The following is a 21,580-nucleotide window of genomic DNA, read 5'->3' as shown; positions in this document are numbered from 1 at the left end:
CCCCCGGCACAGCCGCCTGTTCTGCCGGGCTTTGTGTACGCCGAAACGTTACACTGAAGCGTTGGTTTTATCTTCGTTTACACACTCGTTGGTGCTTAAAACGAACGGGGGCTGAGGGTTTGTTGCTCCAGGCTAAGCCGCAGTACTAAGGGCAACAACTACACCCCTTTTATTTCTCCTTCTTAAAAAAAAAAAAAAAAAAATGAGGAAAATGCAAATATCTAGACGTAACAACCAAAAAGATTTTGGTTTCCCAGTATTGCTGCAGCACAGGGGAGCATCTCAAAGTTTTACCAGGCTGATCCAGTCCATCTTCGACTAACCTAAGTAACAAGTAATCAGAGCGGCACGTCGCTTTGGATGCGGTGCCGGAGCCGTGAGTGCTCTCCAAAAGGTCACCACTGTGCCTTACTGAAATCAAAGGAATTCCAGGAGCCAGAAGACCTGCTCCCCAGCTCTGCACCGTGCTTGGCTCCCCACTGCCCCAGCCTCCCACTCCCAAACTGAAGAAGCCTTCGGGCCATATCTAGTGCAAGAGTGAATATTGCCTCTTCCTAAAATAGCTGTCAGCAGAATAGGACTGAGACTTTATCTACTTCCCATTAGACTGATTAACATTTTCCTAATGAAAATACATCTATAAAAGCTGACTTGATAATACTGATAGCAAGTGACAGCCTTTCCCTGCAATCCGGCTGTATGAGGATTAATTTGTCATCTTCCATCCCTTAATAGAGAATTTGTACTTCAAGGTACCCCCCCCCTTTTAGACATAGTTGTTCAACATAACATTAGAAATATTATTCAGATTTGGAAATAAAATATTTCTGGTAAATGTTTACACATAACAGACACACTCCAAAATAAAAATTAGTTTAATTTGCAAATAAAACATCCAAAAACAGCAGCAACAGTACAGCACCAGAGCTAAATGTCCAAATTGTGAGGCAGCAATGGCCTCTGCCATTATATACCTGTAACTCCTGCCTCGATATTCACAGGTTTATTGCTATTTTTGGCATTTTTATTTCAAAATTTGTGTGTTACAGCCATTCATACAACGTAAAACCTCCCCAAATCTGTGTTCGAGAACTCGTAACAGATGCGTATATCCTACTGCATGCACAACAGCATGGGGTATTTTCAGTTTTCACTTTCTCCCTTGTTTAGGACGCGTGCCAAAGTACTAAAAACCAAACCCCAACCCTAAATAAACCCCAACCTCAACAAATGCATTTTTCCTAAGACAGACATAGCAGCAGCAATGCCATCCATGGTATCAGAGACAAGTAAGTTGCATCAAAAATCTTCCACCAAGTGCATCTTCACAGGATGCAATGTGTCTAACAGTACCTTAACAGGGAGGCTCTAAACTTTGACATTGCAGAAATCCCTTCCCAACAAGGTTTATCAGTAACATACATACATATATATAAACACACACACGCGCAAAAGAAATACAGTTCTATGTATTCCTACTAACTACACAAGTGAGTCAGACTGCAAGCCCTTAAGATTGGCTTAATCTCCCAAAAATTAAGAAATTGTAAAGTTACAATACTAACATGACTAACCAGTAGGTTTTCAGCATTTTGCCGTACATGTACAGAGTTACAGTAGCAAGTCACAGCGATATAAAGGATCTCCACAATGAAAGTTTATGCTGAAAGACATAAATATCTTCTACTTTGATCACTAGCAGGCACACAACTGAAGTGAATGCTAAGCTACAGTAACAGACTGAACTCTGAATTGAAATTAGATTCAAACTCTTTTGTTTCACACCCAGTGATGCAAGCTACACTGATGGTAAAATTTTATCCTCTAAATATTTGAACATTTGTTTTGCCTTCACGACGTCAGAGAATTGCATAGCACGCAGTTAAATGGGTCAAAGAAAATGTGAACATAAAGCAGGGAAAGACGTGCAATTATGAATACATCATGAACAAAAATAAAAGCAATTCTTATGCATTAACGGTACATCGAGCTAATTCAAGAAGGCTAAAATCATTAAAAAGGCATCCTGGGGCAGTACACAATCATTACAATACTGTGCTGACAACAAATGTTAAAATAATCATTTCCAGTGTCATTGATAAAATCCATTCTGATAAGCAGGAAAAACCCCACCTAATTCTTAATTGGGAAATCTGAAGTAAAATGGATCTTATTAGCATTTGATCTTATTTTTAAAACTTAATTCCCCTGTCCGACAATTCCCAATTCCAAATACCAAAAGCTAAAAAAGAATTTATTATCTTCCATCATTGGGCACGTTATTAAGCTAATCCCCTGGAACCTGGAATTTTTCTTTTTTATTTCAGACTGAAATTCAGGGCCTGCTCATGCAGCTCCAACTTCAAACAGCATTGAAGATTAGACCCAAGTGGGACAATGCTGAAGGTTAAAGACAGCCTTCTAAAATGTTCAAAATCCTGCTTCACTTTAGAGTACAAACTTTTACACGAAACAGCCGATCGTCACATCACAGGATGCCTGAATACTTATTGCACTCAGGAAATTACAAGCTCTATCACACTATCAAAACAGTTTAATTTGTAAATTATTATTAGGGTATCAGAAACGAGTGATTCATCATATGCACATTCCAAAGGACTACACATCCTGACTACTGTTTACAAATTACAGTTTTCAGCTTCTTAAAGCATTAAAAAAGTTATCTAAAAATACATAGATGTACATTAACTACACATCAGCCTTCATAAAGTTTCTGCAGACAGAAGTGAAATATTATTGTAAAGCAGTGTTCGTATTACAAAAGTATGAACCTATGGACTTGATGATCTCAAAGGTCTTTTCCAACCTAAATGTTTCTATACTCTGTTACAATTAACAGTGAGCTTATCAATGTAATGAAGCATTGTAAACAATGTATTTGGATTTAACTAAAGAATAAAGTAGCATTTTCATAATAATAATCATTCAAGTTAAATTATTCTACCACTCAACTGAGGGGCAAATAGGAAATTAGTTATAATAGACAAAAGTCATAATAGATGACCACTAAGAGAGTTCAGTGGATGCTTGCAGGGGAAAAATCAGAAATTTAGTTTCTAATGTGTGTGCAATGAAGGAGTAAAAACCCTTCAATGGCATTTCAAATTTCTTCATCCAAATGGTAGGTCTACATCACATCAAGGCAGAAAACAGAAACAAGAAAATAGATTTTTAGAGAAGGCTTGTAAAACAGCGCCTTTTGTAACAAAACTAGTAACTGGTATGTTAAAAGAAAAGCCTGCTGTAACTTGGACTGGTAACAGGGGTTTGGATAATGCAAGTTTACAGACAGTTTCAGATTTACCAACTCACTGGCAATTCAAAGTTCCTGAAAAACAGAAGGGGGAGAAGAACAGGGTGCATTTGGACCACAATTATGTATGTAAATCACAGCTGATGTAAACCATTGCATAGTGTTTGGCTTGATTAAAATAGGACTTGTTGCGTGCAAAGTGAGAGCACTAAAGCTAACATGACTAAACCAAACCCAACCTCCCCCATTGCATCTCCTACAATATCCAAATTTTCAAAAAAAGAATCCATACCAATCAACAGTATCCTAAAAAACATAAAGGAAGTGAAGCGTTCATCAAAGTTACAAGCCAGCAAAAGCTGTGGGACCTTGGTCAACATACTGAAATACCCTTACAGAAATACCAAAGCAAACACTTGGAGCATCTAAACATGGAGCAAAACCTACCCCAGAATATAATAATTAATGATTAAATCCTATACCTAAATTCCAAGAACGGATATCCATCCAGCTGGGAGCAAAGTCTAGAAACAATACACAGAAAGCAGTCTTAATTGGTATAGTAGCTCCATGTCTTGTATACAGCTACTAATTTGTCAACAACTATTTTTCCTCAGCTACAAACAGTAAGAAAACCTGTCTTGTCCATTCATCTACTAATGAACATTTTTGTAATGCAATAATTGGTCTATACTACCCCTTTCAAGTTTGCTGAAAAACACAGTTAATTTATGAAAGCTGCTGACACTAACTTGGGGTTTCCGCAAAATAATAAGAAATGCTTAAGAATGTACTGGGCGAAGAACTGCTTAGCCTGTCCCTCCTCCCCGCATCCCTTCTTCTCCTTGTTCATTGACAATATTTACCTCAAGAAGTGTTTTTTAAAGTCAGACTAGGCTTTCTGATATTGGATAATTCGCTCCATTTATTCTGGAGAGGATCTGAACACAAAGAGAATTTATTAACCAGTGCTGTGTGTTGCTTGCTTTTGAGCAAACAGGGCTCAAAAGTCCCTTGAGGGGGACCGAACAGGCAGTTCCTCAAAAGGTTGTATTGCAGAATTCACTTGCATTTTAGAATTCACTTGCATTTTAAAAAAAAAAAAAAAAAAAAAAAAAAAAAAAAAAAAAAAAAAAAAAAAAAAAAAAAAAAAAAAAAAAAAAAAAAAAAAAAAAAAAAAAATATGAATAAACCACAGTTATGAAGTCCAAGTCATGCAACCAGGCAGATATTTGGTTCCCTTGTTGAAGAGGGGCCCAATTCCTTTAGTATAAGATGAGGAAGAGCCACTCCAGTTTAACAGCAGCTTCAGAGAAGACGCGATACTAAGCAGAAGCCAGCAAGGTAACAGACTAGCTGCACACAGTGAGACTCACAGAGCACTGAAATGTTCTATAGTTGATGTGGCAGGGATGTCAAGTCACAAGCCACTGTGGGGAATTTTACTAAATCACATCAGGTGTGGTTGTGTACATTTTATATCCCATGCCTATCACCATACAATGAAGTTGGATCAAAAACTGGAGAGAGTGTGTGTGTAAAACCAGTGTACATTTCATCATACTACCTTTTATTTCCTATTGAATGCAATTTCACCAAAGATGTAACCTGTTCTTTGCCCAAAAGTAAAAAAACCATGAAGTTATTGCCATTAGTCAAAAGCTTTCACAGTATTAATGGTCATTAAAGCAATGGTGATAATAGCCAGCACCTACAGCACCAGCTGGTGCCAAGTGACAGCCCTCCCCAACGTACCACCTATCTCCCAGTAAGTCAGACTGCTGATGTACATTACAATGATATTTAACATCCTTTTTCTAGAGGAAAGATAATTTAGAAGTTGTCTTCAAACTTCTGCACTTCTACCCCTTGCCTTTCAAAGGTCTGCATTATAGACTACATGAACCCCCTGAAGAAGCCACTAAAAAACATTGTTAAGCCTATATTGAACCTGAACGTCCTAGAGTTGCACAAACCAAGTCATTTAAACAAGTGCTCCCTAACTTGCACTGTTCATTCACGCCCCCTCATTCAATGGGGTTAAGAAGTTGCTTTGTTTCCTGCTGAAACAAACAGCAAAAATTATCAGGAATTGGATTTGGTCCCAGTCTGGCAACTGTAACACATTTATAGAGAAGCATTCCTAATCCTATTAGTTGGCAAATATTAAATAGTTGGTTGACAGCCATGTAGGTAAAACAAAGCTTGATATTTCTTAAACACATGATGTTTGTCAATTCTTTCTACTTACTACTGAAATTTAGCAGAGAGACAAGCTTCCTGGAAGCTTACAGACTAGCTTTTTGCCAAGAGACTTCTCAACACATTTATAGAGAAGCATTCCTAATCCTATTAGTTGGCAAATATTAAATAGTTGGTTGACAGCCATGTAGGTAAAACAAAGCTTGATATTTCTTAAACACATGATGTTTGTCAATTCTTTCTACTTACTACTGAAATTTAGCAGAGAGACAAGCTTCCTGGAAGCTTACAGACTAGCTTTTTGCCAAGAGACTTCTCTCTCGGGGACACACACACACACACACACACACACACAGCGCAGGGGAACAGCCAGTGGAAATAAACACAAACCCCTCATTCAATGGGGTTAAGAAGTTGCTTTGTTTCCTGCTGAAACAAACAGCAAAAATTATCAGGAATTGGATTTGGTCCCAGTCTGGCAACTGTAACACATTTATAGAGAAGCATTCCTAATCCTATTAGTTGGCAAATATTAAATAGTTGGTTGACAGCCATGTAGGTAAAACAAAGCTTGATATTTCTTAAACACATGATGTTTGTCAATTCTTTCTACTTACTACTGAAATTTAGCAGAGAGACAAGCTTCCTGGAAGCTTACAGACTAGCTTTTTGCCAAGAGACTTCTCTCTCGGGGACACACACACACACACACACAGACCGCAGGGAAGTAGACTGTACAAAGATCCACAAACAGCACGACATGGAATACATAATTAAAAATCTAACTATAGCTAGCACTCAAAAATAAATGTACTAACAAAAAACCCTAATGGTTCCTTGAAACTCATATTCAACATAGAAAATCTAAGTAGTGAAAACAGTAATTTCTGCAACTAGTTCAAGCAAAAACAGTGAGCAAAGCACGAAGATACAGCTTTAAATGCTTTTGTCTGAAATCCTATCAACAAGATGGGTAAAAATACCCTTATTTGGAATTAAACAGTGCACTGGACGTCAGTATTTTCCATTTAAAAATTTGAATGTTTTGCTTTCTTTTTTTTTTATTTTAGCTGTCTTTGTACTCATTTCTGATACATACTGATGTGACACTGTCTCACATAACCACAGATGGCACAGGTCTTTGCAATGAAAAGCTGACAACAAAAAAAAAAACAGAACTAAGGAGCTCTGAGAAGTATTTCAACATAATTAAGAAGGTTTTTACACACAGAAGAACTGCTGTGATGAAGGGCCGACACGTTCGGCCACTAGACAACTATGGCTAGAAGACAGCAAAGCCCAAGACACCTGGCTGAATTTCCACTAGAGGGTGCACAAAGCCCATCTCATACAGCAAAGACCAAGTTCAGCCTCGCTTCTCCAGCCACAGAAGTTCTTCCAAGGGGTAACTGTTCCAAAATAGTTACAGATGGTCAGAAAGCACTTTTGTTATTCCTTTTTTTGAGATGGTACACAATGATCCCAAATACCTCCTACAAGGCAAACTAGAACATTGCTGCTAATGATGTTTTAAATCACCCTTAAGCAGCCAGCTTTACTTCTAAACCCCTACACAAAACTGTCAACTTCTAAGACTCCATGAACGCCATGAGTTACTTCTCATGATTACCCTATTCCTATCAATTTTTTCAATTTATTCTCACTTTCTCAAATGTGCAAGACAATTTTCAACTACTTTGCACAAATAGCCTCTCAACATCCCCATGAGCACTAAATCAAAACAAAGAAAACTTTGCTAAAACAAAGCAAGCACCAAAGAAAACTGAAGAATAAATAAAGACTGAAAATAGCTTACGATGCTTAAGACTAAAGGTGCTGGTAGAGAATACAACAGTGTACATGTGCTGTGTTCAGCATAAGGAGCCCTCTACTTCACTTAAGATAATATAACAAAACAAATCCCTAAAAATGAGCATTTTCTTTAACTAAATGTTAATGAATACTTGCAAAACAGTCAAGTACATCAGACATCAGACATCGGTGCTTATTTAAAAAAAAACAGCTACAGTGATATGCTGGATGAAAAAAGTAATCTTTACCATCTTGGAACACTCTCTCCACATTGAGTCCGTGTAGCACAGGATGAATACTTGCAAAACAGTCAAGTACCTGAGCTATCAGACATCGGTGCTTATTTAAAAAAAAACAGCTACAGTATTGCACGATATGCTGGATGAAAAAAGTAATCTTTACCATCTTGGAACACTCTCTCCACATTGAGTCCGTAAGTAGCACAGGTTTCATAGTAAGTGCATCTCTTGAGATCATTCGATAACTTCCTCGCTCTGGCATCATCTATGACACGTGGATTACTGGAACTTATAGCATCTACAGCAACAGCAGAGAAAAAAAATTAAATATTTAAATATAATTTGAAAACATCACCTTACAATTATCAGTACCCAAGCAGTCAATTTAAGTACAAACCATGAGACACTTAGAATTTTTAGAAAACAACAGGAGTGCACATCACTAATCTCATACTTTGTCACGAGCACATCAATTGATTCTAAAAACCAGGAAAAACTTCAAATGCTTTTTGGTTAACTTAAATATATATTTAGGTCACAAGTTGCAAAAAATACACAATCACATGAAAGAATATGAGCTCTGACGTAAAACATACTTAAAGAAACAAGTGGGTGATTGATGATGATAAACACGTCAAATGATTTTTAGGCCTCCTATAAATATCAGCACTGGCTTACAAGTAACCTTCACCTGTAGAGTGTGAAGCACAAAACATGACACGTTTCTAAGGACAAGAACATTTTCAGTAGAGAAACAATGGGATTGGGGGAGAAACGGTACCAGGTATTACTGCAACACCGGGGATAAGTGTTAGATTTGCACAGAAGAGATGCTTTTCTTTTAAAAAAACCCAGCCCATACTAAAACAACTGGGGAAAAAATCATGATGGCAGGTAAGAAATAACAAAGCTGTACAGGACTGCCATTATCATGTTGCTAAAAACACAGAGTCCAGTTCTTCCCTCAGTTCCTCATTTAACTCTGCCCTGTCAGCTTATTTTTGTTCCTTCCTATTTATTAGGCTAGTTCTCTCTGCATTTTGCTCAGGCACAGAGAGCCAACAGTGTGCTAGCAAGGCCGGGCTGGAAGCAAAGCACTTTGCTAAACCCCAACTCTGAACCCGCGGCACACACTACGCCTCAGCCGAGGCAGACACTTGCCAGTTTAACATGAAACTGAGATTTTTCACATAGTCAGAGGTTGCACTGTTGTCCTGGCTCCCAATTCACAGCCAAGACTGGATCCAGGAAACTTACCGTAAATGACTTTGAGTCTCAAACCTTGATGTAAAGGCACCCATGAGACATTGTGTGAATGTACTGCAAAGCCAATAAAAATGATATTTTCCTAAATAAGTAAGAATACTTTGTACCTCTCTGCAAGAGCTACTTTTCATGCATGCTTTAACTCCAATTTCTAGAGGTTATCCATAGGAGCTGAAAAAAAAAGTTACACCAGAAAAAAAATAACCACCTTGCTAACAGATGAAGAAGTTTCTTCATTGCTACTCCATCATAGCGAAGAACTCTACAAAGGTTGTACCGCTTGACTATTTATAAAGTGATAATGCTATGAACAAATCCTAAAAAGCAACTTTTTTTTTCCCACGAGTATCATGGTAATTCTTAGCTCTGGCAAAAAAAGTCTTAAGGCGAGACAGTAGTACTACCTATTCTACAAAACTCTGCAGCTACCACCTCACCACCACAGCAGGCACTGATTTCAGCATTTAAAGCTGCTCAGAAAGTTTTCCTAAAAATCTGCTACTTTCTGTGGCAGCAAAACTACATTCATTCTTTGGGAAAAAAAGCATCACTTTAACGTGAGCATGAAGTCAGTGACTATTGCAATGCTGTATTTGAGGCTCGGTTCTAGGCATGACATGACCATATCTCAACTGATGTTATCGCTACCTTCTCATGAGGCCTAATTAATAAAAACAGAGCAGTTATTTGGAAAGCTAACAGCAGATTTTTTTTAATCAGCAGAGGGCGCTGAAAACATTTAACCAGAAAGAAATTGATAAGCAACACCACGGCTTCGAAAAGTTTGACTTCTGAAGCAAATTCAGTGCTACAGCCTGGCCCACCACAGAACAACAAGGCAGAGGAGAACATCTGGAAGCATCAGGCAAGTGCTAACATTTTGGGAGAGATTTCATTTCATGGCTCATTTCAAGAATACCAGTCAAAACCAACAAGCTGGATGTCAAACAGGTGTATTTCAAATATATTTTTAACAGGTATTATTTCATATATTTCATTTCACTGCATTGTTTGCCAGTCAATGTAGCCAAAAAGCTGTATTTTCTTCTAATGCTTACTCCCAGAATTAGCAGTATTTCTATCATTAGTCACATTTTTAAAATCCCCTTTCCATCAGTGCTGCGATGGAAAATGAACTTTGAAAAACCAAATTCCTTTCTGGTAATAATGGGAATGAGATGGAAAATCATACCCCAAAGTGTCAGAAATGCAGAAAGAAAAAACACCTCAGGGAAACGTTTCCCCTCTCCTTTTTCAACTCTGGTTTTAAGCTGACAGCGTTGCCCTTCAAAGCAGTTCATTTCTGCTTTTTGGCTGTAGTTTCTGCTATCCTAGGACTTTTTGTGTATCTACTTCCCCTTTCATTTTTCATCATCTGTTTCCGCCTAAAGTCCAGCCTCAATTCCTCCTTCCGTGCTGCCCACACTTCCCCTGCCTTCACGTGGCAGCGCTGGTGGCACAGCTCTGCAGGCATGCACGGGAAAACAAATTGCTCTCAGGCCACAAGGCTGACAAAAGAATAAGCTGAAAAAGCAATGAAAAGCTTTGACATCACCAAAACCGGTAGCATACACTAAAAGGGAATATGCCCAAAATCAAATCTACAAGAGCAACTTGTGACACTTGCGTTCTCCCTCTAACACAGTGCACTAACCTGACAATATATTGAAAGCAATGCTTCAGTATGAAGGAACTCACAAAAATGTCTGTACTATGCTTCGAAAACAGCATCTCTGAAGTAAGAGCTCTGAAGTCCAACATCCCCACAGGAACTCCTCATTTTTGGAAAGAATTATCACAGGAGGGACATCTACGTAGCTAGGTGCAGAGCAGCCACAACTCTTGTGTGTGTACTCCATACTCCACAGTATGGGAAACCGCTGAAACATTAATGTGATGTGCTGGCAAAACAAGGCAGGGGATATCCAGAAGACAGCTCAGATGCAAAAGAAACTGAAATGTTGCTGGTACCTTTCCCTTGCCACATTTACCCATAGGACAGCTGCGGCTAGCTGCTGCTCCAGAAGAGGTTTTGGAAAAACAGAATGGTGGCGGGTTGTTTCAGGAGGCTAAAAGCTACATTTCCATTTGGTTTGAAGAATGGTATACCTGAGAGATTGCACAAGGGCACAGTTCAGTTCTGTTTCTTAACACAGTGTTGAAGGCTTTCGATCCTGATCCACCTGCCTCCTAGGAATGCCAAGGTATTGATCACTTCTAGACTGCCAAGCTAAAGGAAATCGGTCTCACTTCAGAACTTTGTTACACAACTGGTTCACCTGCCCAAATTTAACAGTAGCATCTCCCTGCTGATCAAGAAAACAACCACGACTGGCAAGCACTGGAAATATTTTTTTAAAAGTCCTACACTCCCTCTCCCAGGGTGCTGCATGGACATTTGTCTCCCATCTCAAACCAGTCCTCGCAATGCCACAGCCCTCTAGCAAGCCAGCCAAGGAAGCCCAAACGGCAGAACACCACCCTGCTGATTAACCGCCAGTTTATCCACAAGCTCTCATCAGATGAGTGGCAGTGCTGATGCAAGAGAGGGGAAAAGACAGGACATGGCTTTGCCAGCTTGGAACAGTCTATACAGTCACAGAAATACTCGTAAGTCAAGACTGTACTTACCCTGGGTTCCCACTAGTACCATTGGAATTTCACTAGTGTTACGATAGTTAGCCATACGGCTGTAGTAGTGGTAAACAGTCTGGAAACTAATTTCATCTTCCAAGCTGAAGACAAATATAACAGCATCCACCCACATGGCAAACTGCAGAATAAAAATGGGAAAGGCATACTGTGAGGAAAGCAGTGAAGAGGATAAAAGGAAAAAATAAACATTCCTACCTTACTTGGAGGAAAAGACGCATCAGAGAAACTGTGTTAGTGACAATAACCAAGGACTTAAAAGTGGCATATCATTTCTAAAATGATGAATCAACATTCATCACTCTGCAAGTGATGGGGATCTGGGATACGCAAAGGTTTTTCCCCACACTCACAACTGCATCTCTTCTTTACTGGTATATGACATTACAAGCCCAACTACTATCAGTGCACACTGGTTTTGTTTCACAGAAGAAGAAAACGTCACAGCCTCAGATTTCTGAATTTGTGAATTTTAAATGAATAACACTTATCTCTAGGCACTTGAGTGCCCCATTTAGTGTGTTATTTCCCCATCCTGTGCTTTACATGCATGCTAATGTTTGTTAATGCCAGGACAAATATTACGGTTGTGGTTTTACAAGCATTGCTAGTAATTCTCACATCTTGATCAATGTCAAAAAACATTAATTTCAGATTTCCAATTCTTCACTATACAGACACTCTTAATTGAGCAAACAGTACCGAATGCCTTGTTCAGCTTTCAGTGTGAAAGCAAACTATTCCCTCTTGGCATCAGGAAACCACTACAAGACATATGCATACACAGGCCAAGGCAAGGTGCTGCTTAAGTGACCATGCAAGTGAAAAAGTTTTAGCTCATGAGTGAAATAAGATTGTTGAAACACATTAAACAGTAAACATATACAGGACATCAAAAAAAGAATTAAGTTAAGCTTACCTCACTGCCTTTATTTTTCCCTAAGTGACTCCATTCCTACCCAAATTTAGACCAATGGAAACAAGTTTCAGCCACTGGTATTCATGCTTTTCATTACATTACTACTACAATATGCCAGGTAGATTGGGGACACACTGAACATAGAGAACTGCAAGGAGGTTCATTTAGGAAACATTTATATACGTTTTGCTGAATTTTATAAGACTAGCCTAGGTTTGTAAGCACTTACTTCAGCCCTACCAACTCTTGCAGTTTTGTTTCTGCTCTTACAGTATTTAAACTGCTTCAATCACCAGTTTGTAGATTCACACGATCTCAGCTTTTAGTAAGGCATCCCAAGCTGGCATACGCAAAGGGAAGAAAAAAGAGCCGACAGTATGAATCTGGAAAGCTCTTCACATACTGAAGTTGCTGAGCTCATTAAATTTTCCTTTTTCAGAAGCAGGAACTAGCAGTACTTCTTGCCTATTTTTCATAGGGCATATTAGCTAATAATTTAAGTTAATGTGCATATTCATGACTGTATTGTACTTGAAACCAAACACGTCTCTCATGGTTACAGTGTAAAAATAGCCAAAAATGTTTTGAGGTTTTCAAGACAGTCAGGAGGACAATCATCTAGATGTTAAGGATAGGATTATCTACACACAGCATAGTTACTGCCAGAATAAGGTCAACTACCACACTGTTAACTTTGAACTATTCAAACCAGAAGATCTAATCAAAGGAACCAGAGACAGCGTCATTACTGTGGACTTGGTTTTGGTTCTCATTATACAGTGGTTCTCGCTGACTGGACTCAGCAGCGTCGTGCCAAGAACTCTTCCTTACAGCTACAACATCCTTAAAGCATCAGTTTGGAAGCTAACAGTCTCTCTAAATTTTCTTAATGTTCCATCAGTGTGTAGCAGCAGCCCTCTAATGAAGATTATTAAAAAAAATCCAGAGGTTGGTTATTCAATGCAGTTCCTCCAGACACAAAATATTTCCAGTAATTCCTTATTTCTCTTTTTATATTAAAATAAGTTTAAGTTTTGTGGATATCAGACCTGTGATATTAAAAACCAAGGAATTGTGGAAAACACACACAAGGTCTGGAAACCCAGCATGTCTTATCCACACCACTGTGCAGGGAATGGCTTAAAATAAGAAGGATAGCACAGCTGCTGATACACAAATCCATCTTCAGACTTACTACTGTGATTGAGCAGATCTGTTAGTTCAAGGTAAGACCAAACAAAACCAAATTATAAAAAAAGTTCTAAATTTCAAAAAAAAATAGCATGTGACAGCTTGTTATAGTTCAGTTGCTATGTTAATCGGGCTTTACAATAGGAGGCCACTACATTTGTAATAGATAACAGCAAGAGTAAAATCAAACCTGGTGAGCAAAAGAAATGGTCAATATTCACAAACTGAAGCAGCATCAGCTAGTGCACCTCACCACCTCTCATTCTACAAAATGAGCTTTTTTTTTTTTTAAATTATTTTCATCTTTCAACAATCTTATGTTGGACGAGAGATCATAGATCCAGAAAGCGAGCATTCAGGTGAGTTTGTTTTCCCTCCCTTCCTGCCAAAAAAAAAAACCACGGGGAGACTGAGACCTGAGCTGCAGCCTTTGCACTGAAGCACAGAAGCCATCACCCGGGGAACTCTCCCCAACCCTGTGCCGCTGAGTGCCAGGAAGACCGCAGTTCATCTCATTACTTACTTCTATCCTAACTATCCACAGAAATATACTGTACTGTTGCAAAAAGCAAAACCTTAAGGCTAAATTACCAACCCTTTCTATATCATACATAGTGGGAGGTAAACATTTTTCTCCTGATAATGTTCCATTTTCATTACACAGATACAAATATTCATGAACCCAGAAGTAAAGTTTTTATTCCAGGAATTAATAAACACATTAAAGGTCTTTAATATACACGCAACTTGAAGTTATACCAAAAAAATCCCAAGATAATTTACATGTGAAACACATTTTCTGAGAGGTGAAATAGCACTAACACCTTAAACCTTTCCATACTCGTTATTTGCTGAAGAACAAACCTCAGCCACAATAGTAATTAAAACCCCCAAATTTACCTAGCATGGATCAAAAGTAAAACACCGTGTCTGTTTATTAGTTTGCAGTTAGTGCAAATGAACTCTGCAAAACCAATTCTTGGGGTACAAAAATATTTAGATTGCTGAAGTTGCATACCTTTACAACTACCGTATTTATGGTTTTATATGAGGGAATGTTCTCTAAGCATCGGGGCTTGGAAACTGTTGTGTACTTCAGCCAAATTATTCACAGCCTCAAACAGAGCACTTCTTTCAGGCTCATGCCTCACATGGCTGCAGATGTGTCAGTGACACTAATTTTTTGTTTTTATTTTAACTTCCTTCCAGGATGTCTCTCTTGGTCTCCACTTCCTCCACCTCCTTTCTCTTCTCCTTTGTCCGGGCACCTTCTCCCATGCTCTAATCCTACTGCAGCTAATGAGCAATAGTGGAGCATTGAAACACAAGCTGCTGCTGCTGGCACCACTCCCGTTCAGCTGTTTGGCAATAGCACAGTTCCTGCTGCTAGATTTTTTTTTTTTTTTTAAGCTGATCCACCACTGAACAGCCGAGCAAAGCAAGGCCAGCAGCAGCCAACACACTTGAGAAACCCCGCGAGCGCCCAGGTAAGAAAAGGTAGAGGGGAGACTAGGAGGATGCCTGAAGACAAGGACACTGCCTACAGACAGGCTGGCAGAGGCTGCGGTGATTTAAGCATCACATAAGCAAATGCTTCACTTCACTCAAAATAGAGCAACAGAGTTAAGCACACAAAACCACAAGTGTCTTCTCAAAGGCAAATGCCAATGAGTCACCCTCTATGAGACAAGGAGGTAATACACCGTATACAGAAACCAAGTCAGAAATCCAAGAACTCAGTGGTGCTGACCTGGAGCTTGCAAAGCTGAGTCTTGAACAGCACAGGGAGCAAAACATGGAAGCAATAGGGAATGCAAAGATCTGTACACAACTATGTGTGTCACTGTGCATACATCTACTTTGTATTTTAACGATTTAGAGATTCTAATTCAGAAGAAATCTTAATAACATGTAATTTTGTGGTCACTGGAAGCATACTAATTCGGCATTCAATATAAGCTAGCCATATATCTTCATTACAGTTTCACAATGTAATTGAAATCCCAAATAATTTCTAAACAGAGTATTTTTCACCTGAGGGCGACATATACTTTTTCCCTGCAGAAAGATGAGCAGGACCCAGGAAAGAACAAAACAAAGCCAGTTCTCTTAAAGGAAGTTTTTTTTTAAAAGAAAGAAACCGTGACGGCAGGCTGATAAAACTCTATATATGCAATGCTCACCTGTGCCTCTGGAGGGCCCCCTTCATCTCTAATCAGCAGCAGATAGCTTTGTCCATCAACTACTATCTCTTTCTTGAATCTCCCACCTGTCACACAAAGTAACTCATTACAGAACAGAAAAGGCAAAAAATACAAAATAGAAAAAGGCTTCGCTTGTGGAAAAAAGTGTCCTTAAGATCTTTCACAAATGCATGAACTACTGTGAATATAAGTTAAGTTCATATGCATATCATATGCATAGAGATTACTTAAGAAATAAGCCATATACTTTAAGAATAAGGCTTATGTGGAAAAAAGCCAACAATTGTATTACAAACTAACTCCCATGTTAGGTGTACTTGGTTTTGATACATACAGTTGAAAGACAGTCGCCTTTGTTTTATATAATGGTAAGAAACGTATCTCAAAGGCAAACATGGGACAGTTGCATACAAACAATATCACGTATTACAACTAAAATAAATTTCCTGTGTGTCTTAGCATTTCCTCAAGAGAAGCCCAGTTCTTACAGCACACATGTAATGTTATGAAAATGATACTTCTATATTCACAAACCACAGTTAGGGGAAATACTAGACACATGTTAGACAAAAAAACTACAATGGTGGTACCTCTGTAGAGATGTACTAAACTAACAGAGAATGTTGTGCCACTTACTAGCAAGATGAATTAAAGACCTGTTTTGGAGATCTAAATAAAAAGAGCAGAGTCACAGCCTTCAGCCAAATTCTATTCCTGATCCTATTATTTCAGAGAGATGTAGAATATTGAACGCTTGGGAAGACCAAAGACCTGGCACCAAACATAAGAAACCAAACCGGGGCACACAGCTGCCCCGTTACCTTCTCTCTCCACTGGCCTCACGGGACTTCAAGCATGACCCAAGGGCAGAATTGGGATTGCTTTCCTTTGGGGTTAAGCATATTTCGGGCATCCTGCTGTGTCTCATGATAGTCTTCAGATAATGACGAATCACATTTAGGGTTTCTGGTGTGACCAAGCCTAAGCCAGGATTAGCAAACTTGGCCTGCCTAAGTAGTTGGGTTGCATTTAGGCTCCTCTCCCGGAAGCAAAAGCACTCTTATCTCTGCACCTAAGCCACAAAGGCCCCAAGGCCTCCACACTTAGCACTGTCCAACCACCTCACATCTGAACTTACCAGACTAAGATAAAACGTATCTACTGACACAGGCTAAACTTCTTTCTCCACCCCCTTTTTTTTAAACTGGAATCATTTCCAATTTGAACCCTATTTCCCAACTACATTTACTTCAAAACTTGTCGTACCATCAAAACCAATGCATTTAAACACGTGACAGATGACTGAACAACTATGACTTATTCTCCCAACAAGCTCTCTAAGCAAGTAAGTCAGCACATAGAGGCTAACACTGACCCTCAAAACATTTGCACAAAAATTGCTAGCCTTAGGGAAACAAACCAGCTTAGACCCACCATTCCCCCAGCCCAACCATTACAGCAGGTTTCAAATCAAGATCACTGAACAGTTTAGCTATGTGCATTATTTAAGCATGTTTAAACACATTTCATATTTAATGAAAGACAGAAGAACAGGGTTTTTTGTTTGTGGTTTTGGTGCTGCTGTTTGGGGGGCGGGGGGGGTTGGGGGTATTTTGGTTTTGTTTGTTTAATTTTCTTTATAAACCCACCCTGTTATGAACAGCTTAGCAGTACCAAACATGCAACAATTAAGACTAGCACATTTCTGTTTGTTTAATTGCACAGGAGTAGAAGAGCTATGTATAGATTTTCATTATCTTGCTCACAAACTGGATTTCAATTTTGCCTTCGAAGATCAAGTGGCAGATAAATACATATCATTAGTGAACTTGAAAAGAATAATCAAAACCAAGCGTAAAACTTTGAAAGGAAACTAGTCTCAGCTCTCAGGAACTGTATTTCTATTAACCGGATCGTTATGTCTATACGTTGTCAATTAATTGTATACACTTCATAATGAAGTGTTAAATAAGATGAATTAATTAATACACAGCCCTCCAGAGAGGCTCTTTAAAGCTGTAAGTAACAATAGAAATGCAGTATATACATGATTGAAGAGTGAAAGTTCTGTGTAATTGCCATTTCCTATTTCCTTTTTTTAAACACTGAAAGTTCACACAACTAATTATAAAATACCATGAACTGAACACATTTAAGAGCGAACTCATTATTTCCTCTTGTCAAAGGACGCCTTTCGAGTCTCACTGTATCTTCAAACAGTCCTCAGAAGTATAAAGAAGGTACAGACAAGGTGAAATAAAAAGCATAAGTAGAGAATTGAAAAAAACCTAATATAAAATCCATGGATGTAGTATTAAAATGTATATACACAGACCACAAATGGGAGCACTAAGAGATTATTCTCCCCAGCCACTTCAGGGTCACTAAAGATTTTGTCTGCGGGAGCAGGTTGGAGAAGTGTACCATATTTAACAAATCTAGTATAGAGTTATCGAACAGCTCTCTTCCTATACAAATCCACATTAAGTGACCAGCTTGTATACCTGTTCCTTGCCCTCCCCAAAAACACTGTGCTTGGATCTCAGTAGAATGATACTGTATTTTTATTTCCAGAATTAAATTCAAATCTTGACATGCTGTACCACTTTACCATGGCCTGTCACACTAGAAGAACAATGCAGCAGTCAACAAGCATACAGTCAATTTAAATCTACTCAAGTGGCTTCTTTACCCTTAAAAGTTGAGTATGCTCATTATCTGGAATATGCACTAGTTCCTTGCACACCCCTCATGCATTCATTTTTATTTGGGTTTAGGTGTTTCACAATAAATAGTTTAAATCTAATAACCCCCAGAACCAAAACATTTAAAAGAATGCTCTGCATTTCCAACCTGTAATAAGCATTTCAAATCAAATCTGAAGATCGGGAAATGTAACAGCAGACTCATGCCCATTCCCCAAACAAGAATTATTTTATGGAAATCTGAGATCAAAGCAGGATGCATCCCTATTAACTTATGTTTCTACACCATTAAAGAGCCCTTATCATGAGCACATCCTAACATTAGGTACTACACAGGACAGAGATTGAGAAAACCTACCTCAATATCAAGAATTTACACAAACAGAAGTATAAACACTGGAGAATACACAGACTTCTGCCAGCATATTAAACCAAGGCTATGTGGTTCTCCTGTAGATATCTGTGGTCCTAAGATTAAGGCAAAAAATAAACTGATTCTGCCTTTGACCTGATGAGCCCTGACATGACCCATCTCCAGGTCAAGCAAGTAAAAGCAGTGCAAGGGTAGTAATTTTGGGGTGGTGCGACCTGGACAGCACTGCACTAGTTATGTTTTTAAAAATACATCTTTGGAGTTTGTCAAGGATTCACAGGGCCATCGGGAAAGAGGAATTAGAGAGATCAGCCAGTTCGAATATTGAACTACTGCAACCTGTCAAAGAAGTCAAGAAGTCTCCCATGGCTACAAAATACCACTGTATTTTTCTAAATATATACAGATGTATGATGGAGCCACAAAATACCGTCTAAACTGATGACACTGAAAACAAAGAAATGACCTTCTTAATTTAAAGAATGCGCTAAAAAAAACACAGCACTAGTCTCAAGAGAGGTAGCTAGCTTTGTTCTAGACCCATCAGTATTATGACACGTGCAGCTTTTTAATGAGGGAAATTCTCAACTCCCGTATGTACCTGCCAAAGGAGATCATTGAAAGAGAAGGACTGGCAGCCTGGACCACAGCTCTGAAGGATGGAGTGATCACTCCTGCTATGTCCTAACAGGCACGTCAAAGCACAAAGATGCTAGAATGCAAGACGTGCAATCAACAGCTGAACTACATTTACTTGCAGCCCCTACCCCATCTCTAAAGCCATATAAAAGATATGCCAGTGAATACCTAAATAATTCTCTACAGCCAGACACATGGCACTGGAAAATGTTTTCATGAAATGTCACAGCAATTTTATAAAAAAAAAAATTATTGAAACTGTGTGGAAGCCTTAATTTCGGAGGATTTTGGTATGTGGTTGGTTTATTTTCTCTAAAACTCTCTGTTTATAAGTCACTGCATTATTCCCAGTTTTCCAGGGCAAGATCATTATCAATTCACAGACTCATTTTCAGACACGTACAACATTTCGCATAAGGCAGCAAACATTACTCCTGCGTACAAAACACACACAATACCCACCAGAAGATACAGTGCAGTGCTTCTGATGCAACCCATAAAACCACCCACTCTCTTCTGTGCATTAGGCCACATTCCTACTACAAAATGTTCCAGATACAAATACAGCTTTGACCAACAAAAAGGTAAATAAATTCTATGCGTCAGCCATTTACAACCATGGCTAAAGACCCAGCACAAGTCAGAATACCAGGCTGAGGGAATTAACAAAAGCTTCCTAATCTCATTGCTATGCACATCATTCTAAAAAGGTTAGTGCTTTGGATCAGCAGTAGTATGAAACTGTCCTTCAGTAAAAACTAACACTAATTTTAAATACCGCACACATTTGTAATCAAAAGTGCTCTATATTGCAGAAGCTTCATATTACATAGGAAATTCCATGGATGAAGGTTTTCATCCAGCTATGAAAGCCTGGCTGCCTCTTCCTCTAGCTGATAGCTGTTTCACTGCATAATCGCTCATCGAAGCAACCGCCGATTTTCACACTGTATCCCCAGGCTCGACTGCATTCGCCAGGCTCTTTATTCAAGCAAATTGCCACGGGGATGAAGTTATTTGGCCATATGAGAAACATAAATTCAGGGGGGCTGGCCACATGACAAACCCATGCAGCAGCTGAATGTCTACCACAACCACAGGGGCAGGGCAGGCAGGAAAGGAAAAACAGAAGGTAAGACTGAATCAACCGTTAAAGCCTCTATTTTGTATTTCCAATGACATGTGAATTTTTACAACAGTGGTCAGTTGTCTTACACATATAGATTCTCTTTACTTTTTGTCTTAAGATGGAAAAGACAGTGCCAAGAATCTGGCTCCTCTTCAGGGAAACACGTTAAGAAGTCATTTATTCCCTCCATTCATACATACATCATTTCAGGACCAAATATATGAAAATTGTTGGTTACGCTCAGAAAAAAAGAAATGCTTGCAAGATCTTCTGCAACAAAGCAGAAGCACTAAAGAATGACAACTGCAACAGCCCAGTAAACCAATGCCACTGTTGCAGTTCACTGTTACCCAGAATTTTTATTTAAATAAACTTCTTCAAAAATGTTTTTCTCCACATTTCCCAAGTAAGCATATTATTACACAAGCAGCATTAAAACTAAATTTTCACCAAATCAGGTCATGCTCAGTGCTTGATGCCAATTCATACTGGTATTAGCAGCAGAGAAGCTATCACAAACTATCATTCAGTCACATGTAAAGTTAGCTTTTGGGTATTTCCTTAATGCAAATATTGTGCTAAACAATACTTCAGAAACCAAATGTGGTTGAGCGGAGTTGAGTGTATAACCACAGAAGTGCAAAGATTGGGGAACCATTGCTCTCGCACAAGACTATAGCCACAAGCAGATAACTGTACCAGCTTCCCAACAAAGTACCTAGATAAAAAATGCAAAAAACAACAAAGCAACCTAGACTGAGTTTTTCAAAACCCACCATCTGCTTCTCTCAACAGGTTTATGATATATTTTAGGAAATACATGGATCAAATCATGGGCTAGAATATTAGGGTTCTCCTTGAAGTATCAAGCCATAGAATCACAGAATCATTGAGGTTGGAAAAGACCTCTAAGATCATCGAGTCCAACCGTCAGCCCAACACCACCATGCCCACTAAACCATGTCCCTAAGCGCC

General features: G+C 38.9%; 1 protein-coding gene across 3 annotated transcripts in view; it reads right to left on the bottom strand.

Annotated features, from left to right (window-relative positions):
* Window positions 1-21,580, bottom strand: part of AGAP1 (ArfGAP with GTPase domain, ankyrin repeat and PH domain 1) — a 273,840-nt gene that overhangs the window by 224,818 nt on the left and 27,442 nt on the right. For all 3 annotated transcript variants that reach the window (XM_019473624.1, XM_009285105.1, XM_009285106.1), the window contains 3 exons: window positions 15,739-15,824; window positions 11,425-11,566; window positions 7,691-7,825 (listed from right to left, as the gene is read on the bottom strand). In XM_019473624.1, the coding sequence (XP_019329169.1) occupies window positions 7,691-7,825; window positions 11,425-11,566; window positions 15,739-15,824 (363 nt within the window). The remainder of the gene's footprint in view (window positions 1-7,690; window positions 7,826-11,424; window positions 11,567-15,738; window positions 15,825-21,580) is intronic.

The sequence above is a fragment of the Aptenodytes forsteri genome, unplaced genomic scaffold (genome assembly GCF_000699145.1).
Source record: "Aptenodytes forsteri isolate BGI_AS27 unplaced genomic scaffold, ASM69914v1 Scaffold264, whole genome shotgun sequence".
Classification (NCBI taxonomy): Eukaryota; Metazoa; Chordata; class Aves; order Sphenisciformes; family Spheniscidae; genus Aptenodytes; species Aptenodytes forsteri.
This window is presented reverse-complemented; position numbering and strand designations above follow the sequence as displayed.